This window comes from Camelina sativa, chromosome 6 (genome assembly GCF_030686135.1).
Source record: "Camelina sativa cultivar CO46 ecotype springtype chromosome 6, ASM3068613v1".
In the NCBI taxonomy this organism is placed as follows: domain Eukaryota; kingdom Viridiplantae; phylum Streptophyta; class Magnoliopsida; order Brassicales; family Brassicaceae; genus Camelina; species Camelina sativa.
Window position 1 is genome coordinate 28,667,210 of NC_141885.1, and position 21,916 is coordinate 28,689,125.

General features: G+C 39.3%; 5 protein-coding genes and 1 pseudogene across 13 annotated transcripts; 4 read left to right on the plus strand and 2 right to left on the minus strand.

The window, feature by feature from the left end:
• Nucleotides 1-77: 77 nt before the first annotated feature.
• Nucleotides 78-4,393, minus strand: LOC104784501 (protease Do-like 2, chloroplastic). Of its 4 annotated transcripts, none has more exons than XM_010520212.3 (18): nt 3,948-4,393; nt 3,645-3,830; nt 3,499-3,572; nt 3,336-3,399; nt 3,195-3,239; nt 2,918-3,025; nt 2,599-2,676; nt 2,438-2,504; nt 2,198-2,256; nt 2,014-2,113; nt 1,834-1,913; nt 1,640-1,696; nt 1,446-1,549; nt 1,280-1,367; nt 1,099-1,184; nt 968-992; nt 796-867; nt 78-706 (listed from the first exon to the last, which is right to left on the minus strand). In XM_010520212.3, exons 1-18 carry the CDS (start codon nt 4,152-4,154, stop codon nt 350-352), a joined length of 1,857 nt encoding a protein of 618 aa, XP_010518514.1. In that variant the 5' UTR covers nt 4,155-4,393; the 3' UTR covers nt 78-349. The 4 variants fall into 4 exon arrangements, with proteins under 4 accessions (XP_010518514.1, XP_010518515.1, XP_087311575.1 ...); XM_010520213.3 differs by having other exon boundaries at nt 3,645-3,821; nt 3,948-4,382; XM_087455449.1 differs by having other exon boundaries at nt 3,336-3,572; nt 3,948-4,382.
• A 1,284-nt stretch (nt 4,394-5,677) lies between these two features.
• LOC104793785 (uncharacterized) lies at nt 5,678-6,713 on the plus strand (annotated as a pseudogene). Its single transcript, XR_769408.3, has 2 exons — nt 5,678-6,194; nt 6,292-6,713. The product of XR_769408.3 is annotated as an uncharacterized LOC104793785 (transcript).
• Nucleotides 6,714-7,866: 1,153 nt separating this feature from the next.
• LOC104793786 (uncharacterized) lies at nt 7,867-8,884 on the plus strand. The gene has a single exon (XM_010520215.3). It carries the CDS (start codon nt 8,222-8,224, stop codon nt 8,681-8,683), a length of 462 nt encoding a protein of 153 aa, XP_010518517.2. The 5' UTR covers nt 7,867-8,221; the 3' UTR covers nt 8,684-8,884.
• An 860-nt stretch (nt 8,885-9,744) lies between these two features.
• LOC104699506 (uncharacterized) lies at nt 9,745-13,376 on the plus strand. 5 transcript variants are annotated; one of them, XR_015560152.1, is made up of 12 exons: nt 9,746-10,074; nt 10,195-10,279; nt 10,522-10,652; nt 10,762-10,864; nt 10,957-10,971; nt 11,345-11,490; nt 11,585-11,792; nt 12,234-12,308; nt 12,438-12,522; nt 12,788-12,832; nt 12,906-13,004; nt 13,112-13,376. XR_015560152.1 is itself a non-coding variant. In XM_010414811.3 (12 exons), exons 1-12 carry the CDS (start codon nt 9,779-9,781, stop codon nt 13,130-13,132), a joined length of 1,341 nt encoding a protein of 446 aa, XP_010413113.2. In that variant the 5' UTR covers nt 9,746-9,778; the 3' UTR covers nt 13,133-13,376. The 5 variants fall into 5 exon arrangements, 3 of the variants coding, with proteins under 3 accessions (XP_010413113.2, XP_087311586.1, XP_087311588.1); XM_010414811.3 differs by having other exon boundaries at nt 12,406-12,522; XR_015560153.1 differs by lacking the exon at nt 10,957-10,971 and having other exon boundaries at nt 9,745-10,074; nt 10,762-10,879.
• Nucleotides 13,377-13,980: 604 nt separating this feature from the next.
• Nucleotides 13,981-19,830, plus strand: LOC104783388 (sister-chromatid cohesion protein 3). The gene is made up of 21 exons (XM_087455453.1): nt 13,981-14,297; nt 14,381-14,585; nt 14,711-14,823; nt 14,919-15,011; nt 15,115-15,278; nt 15,372-15,608; nt 15,741-15,885; nt 15,977-16,155; nt 16,241-16,386; nt 16,473-16,600; nt 16,710-16,886; nt 17,119-17,280; nt 17,369-17,569; nt 17,647-17,784; nt 17,871-18,065; nt 18,178-18,322; nt 18,409-18,515; nt 18,638-18,775; nt 18,876-19,141; nt 19,226-19,350; nt 19,476-19,830. The coding sequence occupies exons 1-21, from the start codon at nt 14,271-14,273 to the stop codon at nt 19,694-19,696; spliced, it is 3,312 nt and encodes a 1,103-aa protein (XP_087311579.1). The 5' UTR covers nt 13,981-14,270; the 3' UTR covers nt 19,697-19,830.
• LOC104793787 (protein SLOW WALKER 1) lies at nt 19,785-21,864 on the minus strand. Its single transcript, XM_010520216.3, has one exon. The coding sequence runs from the start codon at nt 21,509-21,511 to the stop codon at nt 19,916-19,918; it is 1,596 nt and encodes a 531-aa protein (XP_010518518.1). The 5' UTR covers nt 21,512-21,864; the 3' UTR covers nt 19,785-19,915.
• Nucleotides 21,865-21,916: the final 52 nt, after the last annotated feature.

Genomic DNA, 21,916 nt, shown 5'->3' on the forward strand with positions numbered 1-21,916 from the left:
GTCAGTTAATGATGACAATGCAAGTGGTAAAAAAAAAAGGAAGCAGTGTGATTCACTGCAGACATTGCTGCATTACATTTCTCATCAAAATCAAACATTGAATCATTTGTTGGTTTTGGTCAAGATTCTTGCAATGTGTTTCTCAGTACACTAGTCTGAACACAATGTGCATTCTTATGGTCAACTTTCTATAAAACTCAATCCCTAGAGGTTTGACGAAAGAATTCACTAAATTTGGAACAGCTCAAGACCTTATGAATGAGGATGAAGCTGAGAGCTTTCCCATATGTTATGGGAAACTGTGTGGGCTTTCAGTGGCTTCCATCTGCGGACGCCTTTTTTGAACAATTTATGCCCACACCAGTCCATCAAAGCCGATTTCCAGATTCGACACAGGGCTGTCTCCGATACCTTGGTCAAGTGCTTGAGTGTCATCTCTAGGATCTACATATGGCTCGAGCAGATCCGCAGATCTTTCTGAGGGGATTCCATAATCTTTAAGGATGCACAAGGAAGCAGAATTCGAAGCTTCTCTCTCCAACACAGCGACATAGTTGTCTTCGAACTCAAAAACTAGATACTTATCTTTGCACATGTCAATGAGGTGTGCCAAATGATGGATGTTTCTTATAGGACTTCCATTGAACTTCAGGACCTGCTGGTTATTCATGTCCTCATAGCCAATGTTTACTTCATTTGCCAACACCTACAGATATGCTTGTCGAGTGAGTGAATTATTAAATTATTGTTGCACTCACCAAAATGCACATGGAATTAAGAACTCGCTGTGCTTACCTGTGATAGGATGACGATTTGTTCTCCTCTGAACCTTGCCACAGAGTATCGTGCCTTTGTTAATAATTTCAACTACAAATTGGAAGGAACAAACTCAAGCTGAGAATGCAAGAACTGTTATTGTGGATTTATACATTAAATTAACAGTTAAGGTTTAGTAAAGTGAGCTTACGCCTATGGTATCCTCGCACTCCTCCCTGTTTATACATTAAAAAGAAAATAGAAGAAAACAGTTACGCATTTGGGAAACAGTGAGAAAGTTTCGGTTTACTTTTGCAACTTAGCAAGCTGAGGACAACATACTCTATAAGCGGTTCTGAGAGCGGAGTAAACACCAAACCAGCAACTATAATGTATGATGGCTGACCTCCATCAATATGGTACGGTACCTATTAAAAAGCACAAAAGGCATTGAAGTATTGGCAATTAGCTTACTAGGCATGAAGCGAAAAATGCTTAAATTGGTAGATGCTGAGAGTTGTACCAGGTGCACTCGTGGCCTTAGAACTACTTGAACTTTCTTATGTTCTCCTGCTCTAATGATACCAAGCTCCGCGATGTCACCTGCAAATCTGATCAGTGAAATAAAAGGCAAGTATGAGAATAAGTGAAGGAAGTTAACACATCCCTGGACAAGATAAGCTATTTACTTTTGACTGATGAGATAACGGAATGCTATGCGTTCACTGGATCGGAAGGGTACAGTTCCTTCACATCCCACGTGTAGATCATCAAAACTTACAATCACATCTCCCTGATTTAACAATTAGTACTTGTCAGGTAATACCAGAAATCAAGTATGAGAAGATTCGATTGGAGAAATTCTATGATCCATGTTCTTTACCTCTTTCAGGACTTTACTTGCATCAGATGTAGGTTCAACTCTTCGCACCAGCACCCCCTACAAAATTAAGGTTACATCAGTTTTAAGTGTACACTCAAACTGCTAAGAAGGAAGACTCAATATCCTCAATCATTATATTGGCATGTATATTTATCTGAAAAAAAAAGACAGGAAAACTAACAAAGCAAGTCTACCTCATTGGTAGGAACTTTGAGGCACTCCCGCAGAGCTGGATTCTCCAATTTCTGCAGCAATACTCCAAGGCAAGGGTAACCTGCAAGAGAAATATATTTTAAGTATCAACAACAGAAAGGCTCAACTAGAAGATAATGGTCTTGCAGTAGAACATATGAAATTCAAGAGAAAACAATTACCAGTGTACTTTCCGTTCCTCTCATAGTCAGTCAAAAAGTGAGAAACAACTGTTGTTGGAATCACATAACCAATATTTTCAGTTTCTTCAGATCTGTAAACCTAGAGGAAATCTCTTGTGAGGCATACGTTTGGAAAGAAAATTAAAAACAGGTATTCTATTTCTATAAATCCCAAAGCAAATACCTGAAATGCTACTCCAATACATTCCCCCTGGTCATTGAATGCAGGGCCACCACTATTCCCTACAATCTAGCAAGTATAAGAAGTGGCTATCACAATAATACTGATGAAGGTTCTCAGAAGCAAGCAATTTTAGTGAAAAACACGCTACTGAAAAGAACAAGTCATATGCAAGTTTTTACAAAAAAGTGCAAGATACTAGGGAACAAAAGGAAGATAATTCATACGGAAAGATCCACTGACCTGGATTTATTGCAGCGTCAATCTGAATTCCAAGCAAGTCGGATGATCCATGAGCATATGATGTTACCTGCATTCCCAAAACAATTTCAACGAGGAAAAGTTGTTAAAATTGTCAACACGGCAATAATGGGATAAAAGCAAAGCCAAAGATATCGGGAAACCTCTATACGTGATACAACCCCTTTTGTAACAGAGATTGTATCTCCTCCAAGAGGATATCCCACGACAGTTACTGAATCCTGCATATCAAAGCCATCATGGAAACTCTATGAACAACAGCTATGTTCAGATAATTAGTTAGAACTAAAAAAAACAGGGAGGAACATCTTAAGCCTTGTATTTTGGACAGTAAAAGATCTGGTTGTTTGTTTTGTTCATGCCTCATCTAGGCCGTCAAATGTGTTGTTAAAATATATAAAGAGAAGTGAACTCGAAGACTAAGAAATACATATAAATATATATCTGAAGAAATGATGAAACCTGAAGGCGGGGTAAATGGCCAAGGCGCAGAGGTTCAGCACCTTTCCAGAAATCCTCGCTTTCTACTGAGAGCAAAGCAATGTCACAGTCCACACCTCTTACTAAAACCTGGGCAGTAGAAATAAAAGGCAAGTTATAGCAGAGGAATAAACAAAAATCTAGTTTCGGAGCATTATTGATGAACACATGGAACTGACTGAAAGCAGAAGATCTCAAACGCAAATAATGCAAATAGAGGAGGAACCTGCAGGGCAAGTAAGAGAGATGCAAAACAAACCTTAGCCACATATTTTCTGTCATCTCCCCTTCTCTTAACTTTAACCTGATCAAAAGAAAAGTTAAGTCATGAGAAGGTGATGGAATGGAATGATAAGAAAAGGGGAGAAAAAAAAAAAGAAGTTGGGGAAGGAAAGTAAACCTGGGTGTCGTGTTCAACACAATGAGCATTGGTCAAGAGCTTGCCATCTCCGATCATAAAAGCACTGCCGAATAATTGAACTATCAAACTCATGGAACACAAGATAACATGCTTAAAAAGGGACAATAAGAGAAGAAGAGATGAGGGTAAATGGAAAAGTTGCCTGCCAGTGCTAGTAAATTGTCTCTGCTTCTGCCATGGGAGGGAGTAATCAGGCGCAGTATGAGTGCAATAAACCTGGAAACACAGGGACGGGTTGAAAGAATGATGAGAACTCAAAAAGACGCAAGCAGAGTGAGAGTAACATACTTTGACAACGGCATTGAGAAAGGATGCATCGTGAATCTTGGCAGGATCATCAGTCCGTTGGTGAGAAAGAGCAGCATCTTTCTTATCCTTTTTGGGAGAACCAAAGGCCTTGAATGCCATTGTTTGATGAGCATTATTACAACTCTCATCTCGACCCGCCTGATTCTTCCTCTGGTTCTGGTGGTTCTGTCAAAGAAGATAGAGAGAAAGAGAGCATTCATAATCATAATAGGAATTGGAACCCACAAGACAAAAAATTAAAATTAAAAAAAATAAAAAATTAAAAAAAAAGAAAGGCTTTACCTCAGGGTTGTTGCTTAATATAGGAGGAGATGAATCAGACCTCGAGGATTTCCTCCTCTTAAGATGATGATGATGCTTGGATGCTCGTGGAGACTGCGACGCGGAAACGAAGCAGCACGGTGAAGACAAGGAGGAGGAAGAAGATTGAAGTTTCACGGAGGCATTCAGGAAGGAGAAGCAGCAATTGGCTAAGGAGACGGCCATCATATAGATATAGGGAGGCCCGCCGGCCGGCGACACTAGTCTCTGTCTCTCTGAGAGAGAGGAGTAAAGAGAGAAAGAGAGAGAGGAGCCTTTTAGTTTTAGTTTTAGTTTTAGTTTTAGTTTTTTTGATTGTTTATCATCAGATTGTTTTTCTTATCCTCTCTCATTCACTGCTCCACACTACTGTCTGCGAGAGTCTCTGAGAGCGAGAGAGAGTCTTCTTCGATTGGCGCCTCCTTCCCTTTGCTTCTCTTATTATATAAGATTAAATGGACCGTGTACCCCTTTTATTTTTTTATTACTGGGCCTCTCTATCTTACGTGGACCTACCCAATTCACTACCTTTGCTGTTGGGCTACCAACTACACTATGGTTTCTTGTTTATATATAGAGAGATACCCCCCGCTTTACCTTTTTTGAATGCAGATTGGCTCGATCCCATTTGTTTAATCGATCTGATAACACAACAACACAAATCAAATTTTTTTTTTAAATATTTTCGTTGGTTGGTTGGTTGGTTGGTTGTTAACACAGGGTGCTCCCAATCGTTACTTATGGGGATTTTACTATTACCTTAAGAATGCCTTTTTCCCAAGTATCATTACCATGGGTCAAGTTGTTAAAGCAATTGCCTTTGTCCAAGCTGATCAATGACCATGTGAGAGCGCCTTTTTCTCTTTTTACGCTTTTGTTTGTTTGTGATTGTGAGATTCTCAAAGTCTAGCTTAGAAGCTGATGATTCTCTTAACTAATGATGAACAGGTTTCATTATGTCATATTCCTATATCTGTCTACGACACATCAGCCCATTGGATCAAGCATCTTCTAAATGATTCTCACTTGAATTTCGTTGCTTGGGCGCTTGATGGCATTCTCACCGATTGGAAAACAGAAAAACAAGGACTCAATTCTAACGCTGTAAAACGCATTCACTTTTTACCATGTGTGATTAAATGGTGTATGTATTCAGTTAGTTACCTTTTGTTTCTCTAACTCCCATTCTGTTGTTGTCCTTGTTTTACGATTAGGTGGCCACATTTGTTGGATTAGCCTTGGTATTGCGTAGTAGTAAGCCTGATGTTTTTACTACTATTTTGCGGATGCTGAGGTGGAGACCTATGTATCAAGGCCAGGACACGCTTCCGGTTCTTGTTTGGATGCTGGCTCAGGTTTCTCTCTTTTTCCCCCGGCCCTTATGTGAACTAGGACCAAGAGTGTCCTAATTTGTGCTTTGTTTTCTTAAGTTTTTGAACTGTAAAGTTAATGGTGACAGGCCACTAGTCGGCAGTTACAGGCGCCGCCGCCCTCGCTCTATTGATCTCATCCTGCAATTTCTTGAGATGTGAGTCCAACTACTTATTCTTCTCGTGATACATCTCCTCTCTGCTGTATATTTATTTTATTATGTTATGTTATACATCTCCTCTCTGCTGATCTTGTTTCTTAATTTTTTATCAGCATTTTGTCAAATCCAGAGGCTCAGACCATACTTGTAAATCGAGCTGTTAGGGAGGGAGAGCGGCTGATTCCACCTTCTTCATTTGAGACCTTGCTGCGGCTTACATTCCCTGCTTCATCCGCTAGAGTAAAGTTAAGCAAGCACTAGCTAGTATTGGAACTTTTATCAAAGGACCAATACTGATCACAAGCATGCATGGTCTCTGTATATTGTGCACAGTCAACAAAGAGGTTTGAGGCAGTTTATCCCTGGTTGAAAGAAGTAGCCCTTGCACCAGAGACTGCAACAGGAGAAAAGGCAATGGAACAGATATTCACTTTTTCTTTGAAATTAGCTGGAGAAGGTGTAATGTTACAGGAAATCCTGGTCTAGCCAAGGAAGCTGCAGCAATCGCTATCCGGTCTTTGACAGAAAACGTTGATTGCTTTAAGCACTGGGCTATTCTCTATAAGGATTATTTAGAAGCTAGCGTTGCTCTTCTTAGAAAGCTTGCAGACGAATGGAAGGATCATTCCCCTAAATTATTATCATCACCAGGTGATACTCTCACTGTCAATCGAGCTATGAGGAGCTTCAGGCTTAAGGTATCGCATCTCTTTACTCTTCTTAGCCTACTATATACCTCCGCTCAGTTGTATTTTCATCTCTGTCCTGACCTGAACTGCGATACGATGTTTGTAGAATGAAAAAGCCATCACTGAAGGAGGACCCAGTTGTTCACTTTACAAGGAAGCTGACCAGTCGTGCAAACTGATCTTGGGGAGACTCTCCCGTGAAAGTGGCCGCCTCAATATAGCACCCATTACCGCTGTGGTCCTAGGAGCTGCATTAGCCGCTGCAGGAGGCGTTGCTGGAGCCGCACTTGCTCTATGCTTACCACTTGCATAATGGGCGGTCACAAAATAACGCCCATTTCTTTTTCTTTTTTTTTTGTATAGTTTTTAATTAACCTCGGCAACTTGTTCATACATATGTAGGTCTATTCGTTAGGTGTTTCATTTTGAATGATTATGTTTAACTGCGTGACGTGATTACTAATTGATTAATTGTATATCTATATATACATTTTTGAAGTACAATTTTCCCAAACTTGTGAGTTTTAATTCTTAATATAAAAAGAACTTCGATTCACATTTATTTAAATATTATAATATTTATAAACTTAATAAAATTTTAAAATATTATGAATATATAAAATTATTATTTTTTAAAATACTATATAATATGGTTATATAGTAGATGAGTTATAAAGATGAAATGTTGGAATTAATAAAATATCACTAAATTTATGCTAACACGGGTTAAATCCTTATTTTATTATTTGTCAACACTATTAATATTAGAATATTTGACATAAAAATTAAGTTCATTTAACTAAAATTGTGTAAAACAATTAAATCATTAGGAAAAATGTGACTTAATCATACCATATAAAATGAATTACTATGTATTTAGATCCTTTATCTTTTGTTATAATAATAAAAAACAAAATAGAATTTCAAACACTAAACAAAACAAATTAAATATAACAAACAAATGATCATGAAGTATATTATGGGTTAAAAAATTAATATAAACATTCAGTCGCACAAACGGTCGGGAAATTTAGTTATTCCTCTATTTGGAAAACATCCAATAGTTAACAAAAAAACTATAAAATATAAATAGTAATAAAAATTATATGCACGCGGTGTACCGTGGGTTAAAATCTAGTTTGTTGCAGAAAGATAGAGATGAACATTTTTAAAATTCAATGGAGTCCTTTTTTTCTTTTCATCTGACCTTAATTTAATTTGTCTCTCTGGCCCTATTGATGATGATCACACATACCCCAAAAGTCAACAATTAATAAATCACAAGATTTTAGAATTTTGTTTGCCACATTTCTGGTTTTGTTTTCTACGCGTACGAAAGGGACACGGTAGGCACCAAAATCATGACCATTGATTAAAATGGATCTGAATGATGATTTGCTTAAAATCTAATTAGAGTAACAACAACAGGATAAAAACCAAGAAGGGATACATATATGGATTGTGGTAGTATATAAAAATATGTATAGTAGATGAAATGATTTGGATTCATGAATCTCAATCTCAATGTTGAGTGAGAAATTGAATGAATAGCCTGACAAGTGACAAAATAAAAACTCTAGTAATAGATTTTTTGACACATGGACTTGCGTTCAGTTTTGTTTGGTCTTTCTAGAAGACTTGTTGTAACCGAGGGAAAAAGAAAAATGCATAATAACGCTCGCTCATATTTTTCTTCATATATCACCACACTATGTATTTTTTTTTGGTAAAAGAAGGCACGTTGTTGTAGAGTTAATGTATTTTTTTTCTTTTTATACACCGCCCTTCTAGAAACCCAACCCCACAGACAGAGGCTCGCACGTCATTTGCTTACAAACTCCAGTCTTCTGCAGCCAATGAATCACGATTACAAATTTACAAAAGTGCTCCTCCTAAATATATATATAAAAAAGCATTTCTATATTTGTCGTCAATAACAATGGCCACTTTTGTTTACATATATAAAATATATTATGTTTCTGTAGAACAAATAAAGAAGAAGAGAACAGAAGGACGACCAACAAAAGAAAAGAAAGATGAATTATAATATCACAACCAAAAACGTTTCAGATGTGTCAGCGTTCTTGCTCTTAGAAGCATCCGCAGATTCCGAAGCTGGCCACGACGGCGTTGACGATGATAAATGCGTTAAGGATACCGATGGTTATGATGATGAGTCTTGTAGTGCCAGCTGTTCGTGCGAGACGTCGTGTGTACCGTGGACGAGTCACACACCAAATCGTCGGTTAGAAGATACGGTGAAGGAAGAGAGAGATGCCGCAGAGGAAGAAGAAGAAGAAGAAGAAGAAGAAGAAGAAGAAGAAGAAGAAGAAGAAGAAGAAGAAGAAGAAGAAGAAGAAGAAGAAGAAGAAGACGGAGAAGGAGAGGTGAATAGCTACATAAGATCATGTGGAAGAAGCCAACGTGAAAATCTGGCCGTGGTGATCAGTGAGATGGATCAAAGTCGAATGTTCTGGGAAGCTTGTCTCGCATCTTGATCTGTCTTTTTATTTTTATTTTGTCTCAGCATGCAACAACATTAACAGAGAAAGCAAGATCATCTAGATTAATTAGCGTGTTCTTGTCTGGGTTTCTTTTCTTTTTTTTAGCTTCGTCCCTTTAATTAATTTATGCACATCTATATATAAATTGTTGTTGTTGTATCGACTACCCCTGTTAACATATAATTAATTAGTCCATACTAGATGTGCACCCCCGGCCCTCTCTTTATTTTTCTTGCAATAATAATGTATAATATAGACTCCAAACAACAATAATATACATCGATCGTCAACTGTGAAAACGGAAGTGCAGCGCAGCCATCGATTGAACCACGAGACAAGGCATGACGTGAAATCTCTTTTTGATTTGTCAAGAACATAAGAAGTGGTCTCATAAGGAATTGGTGGGAGATTCTGAAAAAGTAGCAAACAACTAGGCGGTAGAATAGTGAGAGAGTTGTGCACTGGTTTGGTTTATTTCGTTGTAAAGAATGTTATACTGTACATACTAGTACTAATTAATGCTCACCCGATCAAATCAAAAATAAAACCCAAAGTCTTTTTTTTTTTAATTTATTTTCTTGGGTTTGAAATTAACATCGATTCCCAATATAAAAATATATATATATATATATATATATATATATATATATATATATATATATATAAATATTCCATGGCTAACAAAGCCAAAGCAGAAGAAGATCAAAAAGAAGAAAAGATTGGTAGTTTTTACTATATTAATTTTTGTCTTTATTGACCAATAAAGCAAAGTAATTTCTCCCCTTTATTTATTTTTTGGATATTTATTTGATAGTGGTATGCTACTTTTTTTCTTTTTTTTTTTTGTATAGTTGTTTTTTTTTTTTTAATTTATGACCAACAAATAATATGCTTGTTACTTTTTAATCCCATTGTAACAAATAAACTAAATCAATCACCCGGAGATAATTGATGCTAGTTTGTTGGGTCGACGAGTCTCATGGGCCAATATAGAGAGGCCAAATAAAGAGAGCGGCCCATTAACAGATTTATTAATACTACAAGGGAAAAGGGGTAAAATAGGAAGGAAGACAAAAAAAAAAAAAAAAAATGAGCGCGACGCAGACGCAGACGCAGACGCAGGGACCGCACTCGCTGGCCTTCAGGGTGATGCGACTGTGCAAACCTTCTTTCCACGTGGATCCACCCCTCCGTATTGACCCTTTCGATCTTCTCGCCGGCGAGGATTTCTCCGACGATCCCTCATCCGCATCCTTGTTCCGCCGCCACTTGTCTTCTGCGGACTCCCTCGACTCCGATCTCAGTTACCGCAACAGATTCCTCCTAAACCATCCTACCGATCCCATCGGTCTCTCTGGTCTTCTTCTCCTTCCTCAGTCCTTCGGGTCCTCTTTCTCTCTCTCTCTCTCTCTCTCTCTATCACACACATTTCTTCTCCTGTTGTATTCGATTGATTTACCTGTATGTGTCGTCGTCGTCTGATTCGGATTTTGTTGTTGTTGCAGAGCGATCTATCTCGGAGAAACATTCTGTAGCTATATCAGCGTCAACAATAGTTCCACTTCCGAAGTTCGGGATGTCACCATTAAGGTTCCTCCTCACCTGCATTTTGTTTTTATTTTCCCTTGTGTATTGTGCGATCTGTACTTAAAAGTTAAACTATTATAAGTGCGTGCCTAGTAGTAGTAGTAGTAGACATCTTTCGCCTTTGGGTCTTCTTGCTCTTCATTATTATTTTCACTGCTTCTTCTTCTTCTTGGACCAAATTCATTCATTCATTCATTCATTCATGTATCTCTTATTATTATATATGTAATTATGTATTTGAATAGGCAGAAATTCAGACAGAGAGGCAGAGGATTCTACTTCTTGATACATCCAAGTCTCCTGTTGAATCCATAAGGACCGCCGGACGCTATGATTTCATTGTGGAACATGATGTGAAAGAGCTTGGAGCTCATACGTGTGTTCACTCTCTCTCTCTCTCTCTCTCTCTCTCTCACTTTCTCTATGCTTCTTCTTTGTCATTTTCTGTTTATCCATCCCCATCGTAACCGCAATTCCTCTTTTAGGTTGGTCTGCTCTGCACTGTACAACGATGCTGATGGTGAGCGTAAATATCTTCCCCAGTTTTTCAAGTTTGTCGTCGCCAACCCACTTTCAGTGAGGACCAAGGTGATATTTCTCCTTGTCACACACACTATGATCCTTTTCTTTCTCGATTTCTTCACCCGATTTTCTAACTGTTGCATATTTCTGATTCGCAGGTTCGAGTTGTAAAGGTATGTTCGACAATGTTCTTTTTTTTTTTTGTCAGAAGCTCTAGTTTTTTCCTCTACTTCTTTAATATGGTGCTTTACATGAATCATATACGGGAGGTTTGTACACAATTTGATGCATATGGCTGTGTCATTGTAATCACTTATCTTTTATTCACGTTTGTTCTGGTCCCTATAATCATAATATAACCATAAGCCACAAATCTTGAAATAGTGGTAAAGCTTTTTTTTTCAAAAACAGAAGAGTTGGTAGATTCACTGTTCACGTCCTTATTTCCTGAACCTGCATTTCTTTTATTGTTTTGGTTGTTCTAAAATCAAAGTATGATCTCATGTGTTGTCCATTTTCGGAAATTCTTTTTATCTTTTACACCAGGAGACCACATTTTTAGAGGCTTGCATTGAAAACCATACAAAAGCTAACCTCTTTATGGACCAAGTTGATTTTGAACCTGCCAAGCAATGGACTGCTGTAAGATTAGAAAATGAAGATTGTCATTCAACAGAAGATCCTCCAGCCAGGTCTGTCAGATTTTCCCGGAATCGTTATGTGCATCATTAGCCACTTATTCCTTCAAATTGTCCTAATTTTCTGTTCCACCTCTCTGTGTATCAGTGATCTCAGTGCACTGATACCTAAATCTCCAGTTATTATCCGTTCTGGCGGGGGTATCCACAACTATCTCTATAAGTTAAACCCATCTGCAGATGTTTTCGGGCCAACAAAATTCCAGGGAAGTAATATCCTGGGTAAATTTCAAATAACATGGCGCACAAATTTGGGTGAACCTGGTCGCTTACAAACACAACAAATCCTTGGTGCTGTAAGTTTATAATTTCTACTCTGTGAAAACATGACGTGAATGCGTTGATTGATTGTTTTCTGCTCGGTTTCTGCTCCAAGTCTGAATGTATTTGGTTTCCTTAGGGCTTTTAGATATTGCAGCCATCTTTTTTCTGACACCAATTCATATATAATCAATAGTCTTAAGTAAACAGACAAGTAAACAGACAACCTGGAGAAGCTAAGGCAGGGTATCTGTATGGTAGTCATAGATTTGGTGGCAGTTAGAACAACTTAGGAAAATTCAGGTTGCACTAATATATCTTTATTTAGCAGTCCTATACTCACTACCTTGCATTTTATATCTGACAAAAGCTTGCTTAATATAAATTTTCTGCATGTTCTTGTATGCTTCATATCGGATGCTCACCTATGTAACAAAGTTCCTTCATTGTAACTACTCCTATTTGTTTTCTTTCAGCCAGTCAGCCGTAAAGAAATTAATATGCGAGTTGTAGAGGTTCCACCAGTTATACACTTAAATAGACCCTTTCTGGTAATACAACTGTTTGTTCTCTCTAATGTTTGTTATACCCAAATATATAATTGAATTTATATTGGATTTAAACTTAGGGTATACTATTTTCTCATAGGCTTACTTGAATCTCACAAACCAAACTGATAGGCAACTGGGACCGTTTGAGGTCTCACTGTCACAAGATGAATCACAAATGGAGAAGCCGGTTGGTATCAATGGTCTCCAGGCTCTGGTAACATATCTGAATTTTCTGTTTTACAATTGTGAATCTTCTGTCGTATAAGGTCACCACAATTAAGGAAGCATACACGGTGGTAGAATAGTAAAACCATATAGTTAGAACTTTGCCCACACATACACTGTGTCAGTATTGTGAATCACGTGTTGGATATGCAATGCGTATGGCACCCAAAACCTTGGCAATTGTTAGTTGAAGCTGTTTCACCACTATACCGCTTTTATTATACTGGGAACTGACACCAGTGAAACTCTTGCAGATGTTACCCAGGATCGAGGCATTTGGCTCCAATGATTTCCAATTGGTATGACCAACTGACCACCTCCACAGGGCTCTCATCCTTTTTAGAACGTAAAACCTTATCTGTATATTTGCAGAATCTTATTGCCTCCAAACTGGGAGTCCAAAAAATCGCTGGGATCACAGCGTTGGACACAAGGGAGAAGAAAACATACGAACTTGTTCCAGAGATGGAGGTTAGTGTACTTTTTAAAAAAAATTCTAGGCTTCCCACTCTTTAGTTACAAACAGGATATTGATTTCACCAGAATGGATATTGTTGTCGTTGGTAATTTCACTGCAGATATTTGTAGAGTCGGACTAGTTTCTCAGACAGCCTCCTCCGAGTGGTGTTCTTCCTCCACAGGTTTTGTTAATGCACTTTTCTGTTGCGTTCAAATTTTTGTTTATTAGTATAAAATGATTTGGCTCTCTTTTTGTAAAAGGATTTTTTTTTTTTTTAAACGGCTTTGACATATGAAATGTTTATGTATTGTCGTTTGTATCTTGTTGCAAACCATTGTACTTTTCCTGTTTGAACATGTTAATTCAAAACTGTTTGGTGTAAAGCATGTCTTATTAAAAAAATAATTGATTGTTGATGGAATCATTACATTCGTCGTCAATGTGTATACAGAAATACATACAAGCACAATCGTTTGCTTGCTTAGCTTGAGATACAAATAAAAATCTTGGTGGTTATAAAAAAACAATACTATTCTTTATCATCCAGCCTTCTCCAAATTTTATTTTCAATCAATTGAATTAAAGCAGCAATGGTAGTCAAAACTTAAGGAGAGAACCGGAGCAGCCGAGGGAGGATGCTGGGATGTGAAAACACTTCTGGACAGGGCAAAGAGCTTGCCGTTGGTGAGAAGGATCTCAGATTTTCATCTGCTACTCTTTGTGGCTCAGTTTCGGGACGTCCCTACCTTAGCAGAGTGCGTGCGTCTGCAGTCGCCTGGTCGGGAGGGCTATGCGTTGCTGATCGAACCAATTTGGCCAACAATTGCTGATTTGTTTCTTGATAAATTATTAGTCCCTTTGATGGGCCCAAAATTTAACTAAGTTATACTACAAACTTGCAAAATCCTGATTACCAAAAAAAAAAAACTTGCAAAATCCTAGTCTCGTGAAACTTAAATTTGGTGGCTAATTTAAATTTATGGAAATAAACTACCAAAATTTTCTCAAAGCTTCAATTTATGAATATTAATTTAATTATTTCACAAGAAAAATAAAATAAAACAAAAAATAATTGCAGGCGAGAAAATAGAAATGTTAAAAGGGGAAGAGACTAGTAGTAGTTTCCTCAGTGAATTTTATCGGTCGTCGTCGTCATCACTCGGTAGTCAATTGGGCGGGAGAGGTTTTTTTTTATTAATTAATTTTATCCAAAGCCGAGGAAACCCTAAAGCTAGTAGGCTAAGGAATCAGAATCGGAATCTGTCTGCAACACCACCATGGAAGACTCTCCTCCTCAAGGCCAGGTGAGTCTCTCTCTTTTCCTCGTTTAATTTTGTTGCATCTATTTTGATTTGGGAATATCTGATTATTCCATGGGCGTCTGTAGAAAAGGAGTAGAGATCGGGATCAGGATGACGACAGCGGCGGTGGTGAGGAGGCCGGCAAGGCTGACGTCAGCGGCGGAGTGAATCAGGAGCGGAGCGTCAGTGAGGCCAGCGACCAGGATGCTGCTTCTCCTGACGACGATTTCCAGGAAACCCGTCCCAAGCCCAAGCGTAGTCGCACCCTTTCTCCTCAACAGAATCTCATTGGTAACCCTACTCCCCCAATTTGCTCTATTTCGGTGTTCGAGATCTGGGCCTCAGTTCAATTTCATTGATTACTCTTTGTTTGGCTAGATCCTACTCTCAGCTTTTCCTTTTCATTTTCTCAACAGAGGTTGTCAAAGGCAACGGGGATCTTATCCCTAAAGCCGTCAAGATTTGGGTTGAAAGATATGAAGTCTCTCCCAGGCTTGCTACCACTGAGCTCTTGTCAATGCTCTTTGAGGTAACTCAACTTATTATAGCATCTCTCGTCGCTGATTATACCATATTTTTTAAGTCTAACCATATCATTACCTCCGTCTTACATGGATTTTGTAGGCTTGCGGTGCTAAGTACTCCATCAAGGAAGAACTCCTTGATGAGACTGATGTTGATGATGTTGTCGTTGCCCTTGTTAATCTCGCTAGGGCGGTATAGGATTGCTCCCTTCTTTTTTTTTTTCTTTTTTGACTATTTCATTTACACTTTTTGCTTCATAAGAAGAATATTCTTTTGATTTTCGGTTTGCCTATAGGGGGAGTGTGAAGATTATCAGAGTTCGAGAAAGAAGGAACTCAAGAATTTCAAAGAAAATCTTGTTTCATTCTGGGATAATTTGATTATCGAGTGTCAGAATGGGCCATTGTTTGATAAAGTCTTGTTCGACAAGTGCATGGACTACATTATCGCTCTGTCATGGTTTGTGTTCCAACATTACAAATATATGTGTGTGGTTACAATGTGGCTCATAGAATTCTATTCATGATTGTCGTTTTATTTATTTATTCGCAGTACTCCTCCTAGAATTTACCGCCAAACTGCCACGCTAATGGGCCTCCAACTAGTCACATCTTTCATTTCTGTAGCAAACACTCTCGGTTCACAGCGAGAAACCACCCAAAGACAATTGAATGCTGAAAGTAAGAAAAGAGCTGACGGCCCCCGTGTGGATTCCCTCAACAAACGGTTGTCTGTTACTCATGAACAGATAACTACACTGGAGGACATGATGCGAAAGATTTTCACTGGGTAAGATTGAATAACGATTATGCTATCAGCCAAGTTTTACACCCCCGCAAAACAAAAAGAGTAGAAAAGAAATGGATACTTCTTTCATTTGAGTTTTGCTGACTCAAATCATTATTACATCTTATATTGAAGGTTGTTTGTACACCGATATCGAGATATTGATAACGATATTCGGATGTCATGCATTCAGTCTCTGGGCATTTGGATTTTCTCTTATCCGTCTCTCTTCTTACAAGATTTATACTTAAAATATCTTGGATGGACGCTTAATGACAAAGTAAGCTCCTTTGCCCCCTCTTCAAGAATTATTAAATATCTGTTCGTAATAGTCATATTGATCTTCTCTGTGTTTATTGAATTATCCAAAGCATCCTGGAGTGAGGAAAGCTTCTCTCTTGGCATTGCGAAAACTCTATGAGATAGATGAAAACGTCCCCACCCTTGGTCTATTCACTGAGAGATTTTCCAGTCGAATGATCGAGATGGCTGATGATGTTGATATGCCTGCAGCTGTTTGTGCTATCGGGCTTGTAAAGCAACTGCTAAGGTATTCCCCCTCAAGATAATTTTCCCTACCAAAGCTTCACCACAAATTTGTTGAGTTAAAACCTGAGCTTTTTGTTGTTGTACAGACACCAGCTGATACCTGATGATGACCTAGGCCCTTTGTACGATTTGCTTATTGATCAACCTCAAGAAATCAGACGTGCGATAGGAGAGTTAGTGTATGACCACTTGATAGCACAGAAGTTTAACAGTTCTCCATCGAGTCTTACAGGTTTTTCCCTGAGATAGTCCAAGTCTTTGGCACTTGAGTTTTTTTACTCTTAGAACTAGGTTCAGAGTTATTACATCATTTTTCAGGTCATGAAGATTCTTCCTCTGAGATCCATATCTTCAGAATGTTACAAATATTACGGGAGTTCTCCACAGATCCTATTCTAAGTGTTTATGTAATTGATGATGTTTGGGAGTACATGAAGGCCATGAAGGTAGAGTTTAAGAGAAATTACTTTTCACTATTGCACGTTAATTTTTTAGTTTTGACGTGTACCTTCTACAGTTTATAATATCATCTTCATGATGCTGCTTTTCTTACAGGACTGGAAGTGTATCATCTCTATGCTTTTGGATCAGAATCCTCGGACTGGGTCTACTACTGATGAGGACTCAACAAACTTGATCAGACTTCTGTTTGCGTCGATCAGAAAGGCTGTCGGGGAGAAGATAATTCCTTCAACGGATAATCGAAAGCAGTATCACAGTAAAGCTCAGCGAGTAAGATTATGTCTTTCTTCTTTCTGAGAAATCTCCTTGATCTGATGATATGACGTTGCAGAAGCATGAGTACATATATTGTAGTTTTTTGTCTCTTGAACTAAACTAGAAAGGACAAAATACAGTCAAAGGATCTTATAGGGCACTGTATTTCATTTGTGCTTCTTTGTACACTCTTTCCCTTTCAATTATGAAGACAATGACTTTGATGTTTCTATGCTTTGAATAACAGGAAATGTTTGAAAACAATAGGAAAGACATAACGGTGGCCATGATGAAGAATTACCCACAGCTTCTACGTAAATTCATGGCTGACAAAGCCAAAGTGTCATCCTTGGTCGAGATTATTATGTTTATGAAACTTGAGCTCTATTCTCTTAAAAGGCAGGAGCAGGTGCCAAAAGCATTTTGTTTCTAAAAGGATGTTTTTTTCCTTGTTATTCACCCTTCTCAGTGAAAATTACATTTTTGTCCCGTTTCAGAGTTTTAAGGCTGCAGTCCGACTAATAAAGGATGCTTTTTTCAAACACGGGGAGAAGGAAACACTAAGATCTTGCGTCAAAGCTATAACATTTTGTGCGTCAGAAAGTAAAGGGGAGCTTCAAGATTTTTCCCGTGGGAAGCTTAAAGATCTTGAAGATGAGCTTTTAGAGAAACTTACTTCTGCAATTAAAGAAGTAAAGGTACACATTGCTTCCTTTGCCATCTATCTTCATACTCATCTTTATAGATGCAATTTTTACATCTGTTTCCTGTGCAGGATGGAAATGATGAATACTCCCTCCTTGTAAACCTGAAAAGGTTGTATGAGCTACAATTGTTAAAGCCTGTGCTTGTTGAGAACATTTACGATGATATTGCTTTCGCGCTCCATAATTTTAGAAATTTGGACGAAGAGGTGCTTAAAATTTGGTTTTAGAGCTCTTACTATATTTCTTCTGTGTATCTCACATCTTAATGAAATAGTTGGTCATGGTTTCTTAGGTTATTTGTTTCCTGCTTCTGAATATGAAAATGCATGTGACGTGGTCTCTGCACTCCATCATAAATTGTGAAGCTGTCTCCGAAGCTTCCGTATCATCCCTTATATCAAAGCGCGATACCCTGTTTGAGGAGCTTTCGTACTTCCTGAATGGAATTGAGGAATCTAGGAAATATGGTATCCAATTATCTCTCAGGGTAAGACTCTTTGACATTCCAGTTTATTTACACGTTTCATTCCATATATGTGCTTGTCTTATCAAGGAATGAGTCACTTTTCACCTGAAAAATGAAGCCTTCAATCCTGCAGATCTGTGCTATACTTGGAGAAGAATGGTGTATGTTTAGAAAGTCAAATTTTGACTCAAGTAAACTTGAAAGATTAGGATACTGTCCTGATAGTGTTTTGCTTGAGAAATTTTGGAAACTCTGTGCAGAAATTTTTAACACCTCAGGTGACTCTTTGTTTTTGTTTTGACAAAACCCAGTCATTTCTTGATTTTCCGAATTACATATTAATTTTTGCCTGGCTTCGAAACAGATGAGACAGATGAGGAGGATGAAAATAAGGACTACGCTGAAGAGACAAACATAGATGTTGCAGCCCTTGCTGCCTGCAAGTTGGTTATTAGTGATGTAGTGCCGAAGGTACTCACCAAGTGCATTTACATTGCTGCTGTAATATCTTAGTTATGTACTGACACCTGCGATGTATTGATTGATGTTCACATGTCATCAAAACTTTTTTAATGGATTCTTTTCTGTTGCAGGGCTATCTAGGACCAGAGATAATATCGCATCTTGGTATGCATGGACCTTGTGTAACAGGCGTCATAAAGAATTTTATAACATGCTTAAGGAAAAAAGAAGATGACATCTCTAGTATCTATCTGGAATCCTTGAAAAGGGTAAGCTTTTGACAAAGATGTATTAACGGTCAACTATTATTTTCAGAAGATTCGAAGTTTTGTAGTCTTAGCAAATTGCTGACACTATGTAATTGGGCAGGCCTATCAACGGTATGCAACTGAACTTTCTAGTGGCGGTGAAGAATCCAGAGCAGAGAAATGTCTTGAAGTGTGCCGGGAGCTTGCAGGTGGGCTTTCAGGAATGTATATCGGTGCTGCTCGCAACAAATACAGATTGGAGATTTTGAGTGTGGTAAAGGAAGGTGTTGCGTTTGCATTTAGGGACGCTCCAAAGAACCTGTTGTTTCTGGAAGTTGCTATCCTTCCATTTGCAACAAAACTCTCAGTGCCTGACATCGTTGACATGTAAGACTCACGACTTTCTGAGGAAGTAGGAAGCTCTCTACTAATAAATAACATTATACGTGCTCTTGTTTGCTTGCTGAACAGTAAGAGGGACGTTCAAGGGCGTATAGTGCATGTTAATACAGACGAAGATCCCAGCGGATGGCGTCCTTGCTTTACCTTCTTGGAGACCTTGGAGGAGAAATGCTTGAAAAACGAGGATTTACAAGGTATGTAATGTGCAGTCGCCAAGATCTGATTGGTTTAATCGATGCAAGTAGATGAGTATGATGCTATATGTCTGCAAACTTAGTCTCGGCTTATGATGATCCGTCCGTGTTGCAATTTTTCACAGACGACAAGGAAGCAGCAGCTGTAAGACGCAGGGGACGGCCAAGAAAACGTCAGGAAACAGAGCGAAAGAGACTGTTTGATGAGGAAAGCGAAAGTGATGAGGATGAGTCTATCAGTGGCGGGTCAGACAGAGAAGATAAGATAGATGAGGACGCTCCTCTAATCGAGACGATTAGGTCTGCTGCACGACGGAGAGCGCTTAGGGGCGAACGGTCCAAGTGAGACTAACGGGTAAAAGCTCTTATCAGTCTATATGTTCGTGGACATAATTAATGTATTTTAAAGTATGCTTTAAGTTGATACAGTTAAGGAACCCAACAAAACTGCTCTTTGTTATATAAATCCATCATTTCAAAGTTTAGATTACCATGACATATCATTAGCATAAAAAAAAAAACTGAAAGCATTAAAAAAGAAACAAACAAAACCTGCATTGATTTTTCAACTCCTCCCAGCAATTCTCATCAGAGGAGCAAGAACACCCTGAATCTCTAGAAGAGACTGTTGTATCCTAATCTCCTGGTTAACCTCCCTCTTCAAGTTCCTGAGAAGCCCTTTAAATTCGTTTTTACCCTTGATGTCCTCAGCTCTCGTCTCCAAAACTTTCATCGTCAATCCCATCAAGAATCCTGAATACCTCTGCACAGTGCAGTACCTTTGTAAGAAGCCTAGCAGCATTCCCAACTCGCTTTCCTCCATATTCGACACGCACTTCATCAACTTCCTCCTTGCCACTAATTCCTCCATCACTGCGACCACATTAGCCGGTTTCTTCTCCTCCAACACGGAGACCAGAGCCTCCTTGTGCCTGAACTTCTTCAACAGCTTATCGTGTCTTGTGAGCTTCAATCCTTTCTTCTCCTTGACCAAGTAATCCTCTTTGGATGGCTTCTCGCTCTGCCCTCTCTGGAAGTACCTGAAATACGTCGGCCTCAGCGCCCTTCTTCTAGTCTCATCCACTTGGCCCCTCACACTCCAAAGACTCAAACTCTTCTTCTCCCCCGCATCTCTGCTGAGTTTCTTCTTCTTCTTGCCGGCAAAGACCATGCCGTTAGACGCTCCGATCACGCGAGTGGAACCATCTGGGGAAAGGCAGAGAGACATGAGAGGAGCCGGAAACCTCATAGAGTAAGTCACCTTAGCTCTCCCGTAATCAAACACTTTCATGTATCCGTCCAAGGCAACGCTAACAAGTCGGGTCTCAGCAGAATCCATCCTCCCGACGCAGAGAGATGTGACGGTCTTGTTGTGACTCTCCATGGAGCAAACCATCTTGCCGCCTCCGATCAAGTCCCAAACCTTGACGCTGTTACCACCAGCGGTAGCGATCATTCCACCGGAAGGCAGGTACACGACGTCCTCCACAGGGAGTCCATGGTTGATCTCGGCGATGCATTTGGACTTGTCGACTCTGGCGTCCCAAACCTTGACGGTGTGATCGTAGGAGCCAGTAATGAACATAGAATCGCTGACGGGGGAGCAATCACCGCAGCGGACATAGTCCTTGTGGCCTAGGAGATCCGAGACGACGGTTGATCCGGCGACATCCCAGTACTTGACGACTCCATCGTCGCCTCCGGAGAGCAAGTGAAGCTTGTCCTGAAAGGGATACTTGACGAACCGGACGGGTGCGGTGTGGGAGCGGAGGGTACGGAGAGCCATGCGTTCCTTGATGTCGAAGACCTGAACAGTGCCGGAGAGATCGCAGGCGGCGAAAAGAGCCCCGTCGGAACGGAAACAGACGGAGGAGACAACATCACGGAAGGAGAAGCGGCGGGAGGAGGAGAGAGAGAGGGAGGAAAAGAGGGAGACGGAGGCGGAGTGAGCGACGGCCAAGGAGTGAGGGTGGACAGGAGAGAAAGCCAAGGCGGAGACGGAGGAGACGAGATTAGGAACTGAGTGAGGTTTGAAGGAGGACCAGTATCTGGATTCTGGAGTCTCCGATTCGGAAACAGGTTTTGCCGTTGATTTTGGTTTCACAGGGAAAACCTTTGACACTTGATGCTCATTGAGCCGAACACGAAGCTCTTCCTCCATTTCTCTTCTATAGGAGCCAGGAGAGAGCCCTTCAAGCAGCTTTGGAGAAGAAGAAAGCAGCGCAGAGAGAGGAAGGAGGAGGAGGAGGCTGGTTTTTAGGGTTTAAGCAATGGCTTTTTGACGGGGCCGGGGAATGATTTGATTGATTATTCAATTAGACCATTTCTTTTTTTTTTTTTTTTTCCTTTTTTTTTAATAATAAATAACAAAATTGAAACCCATATTGTACATTTTAACCACCGATAAAGCCCATTATAACGTACTACATTAGTTAAAGCCCAATACCTCGATAAGATCCACACAGGCTTTTTGCTTTGTAAGAGACGAATGATATAGTAAAAATCCAGTTTCCGTAATAATGTTATGTTTTTTTTGCAACCAAAATATTTGATGCGAATTTTGTAA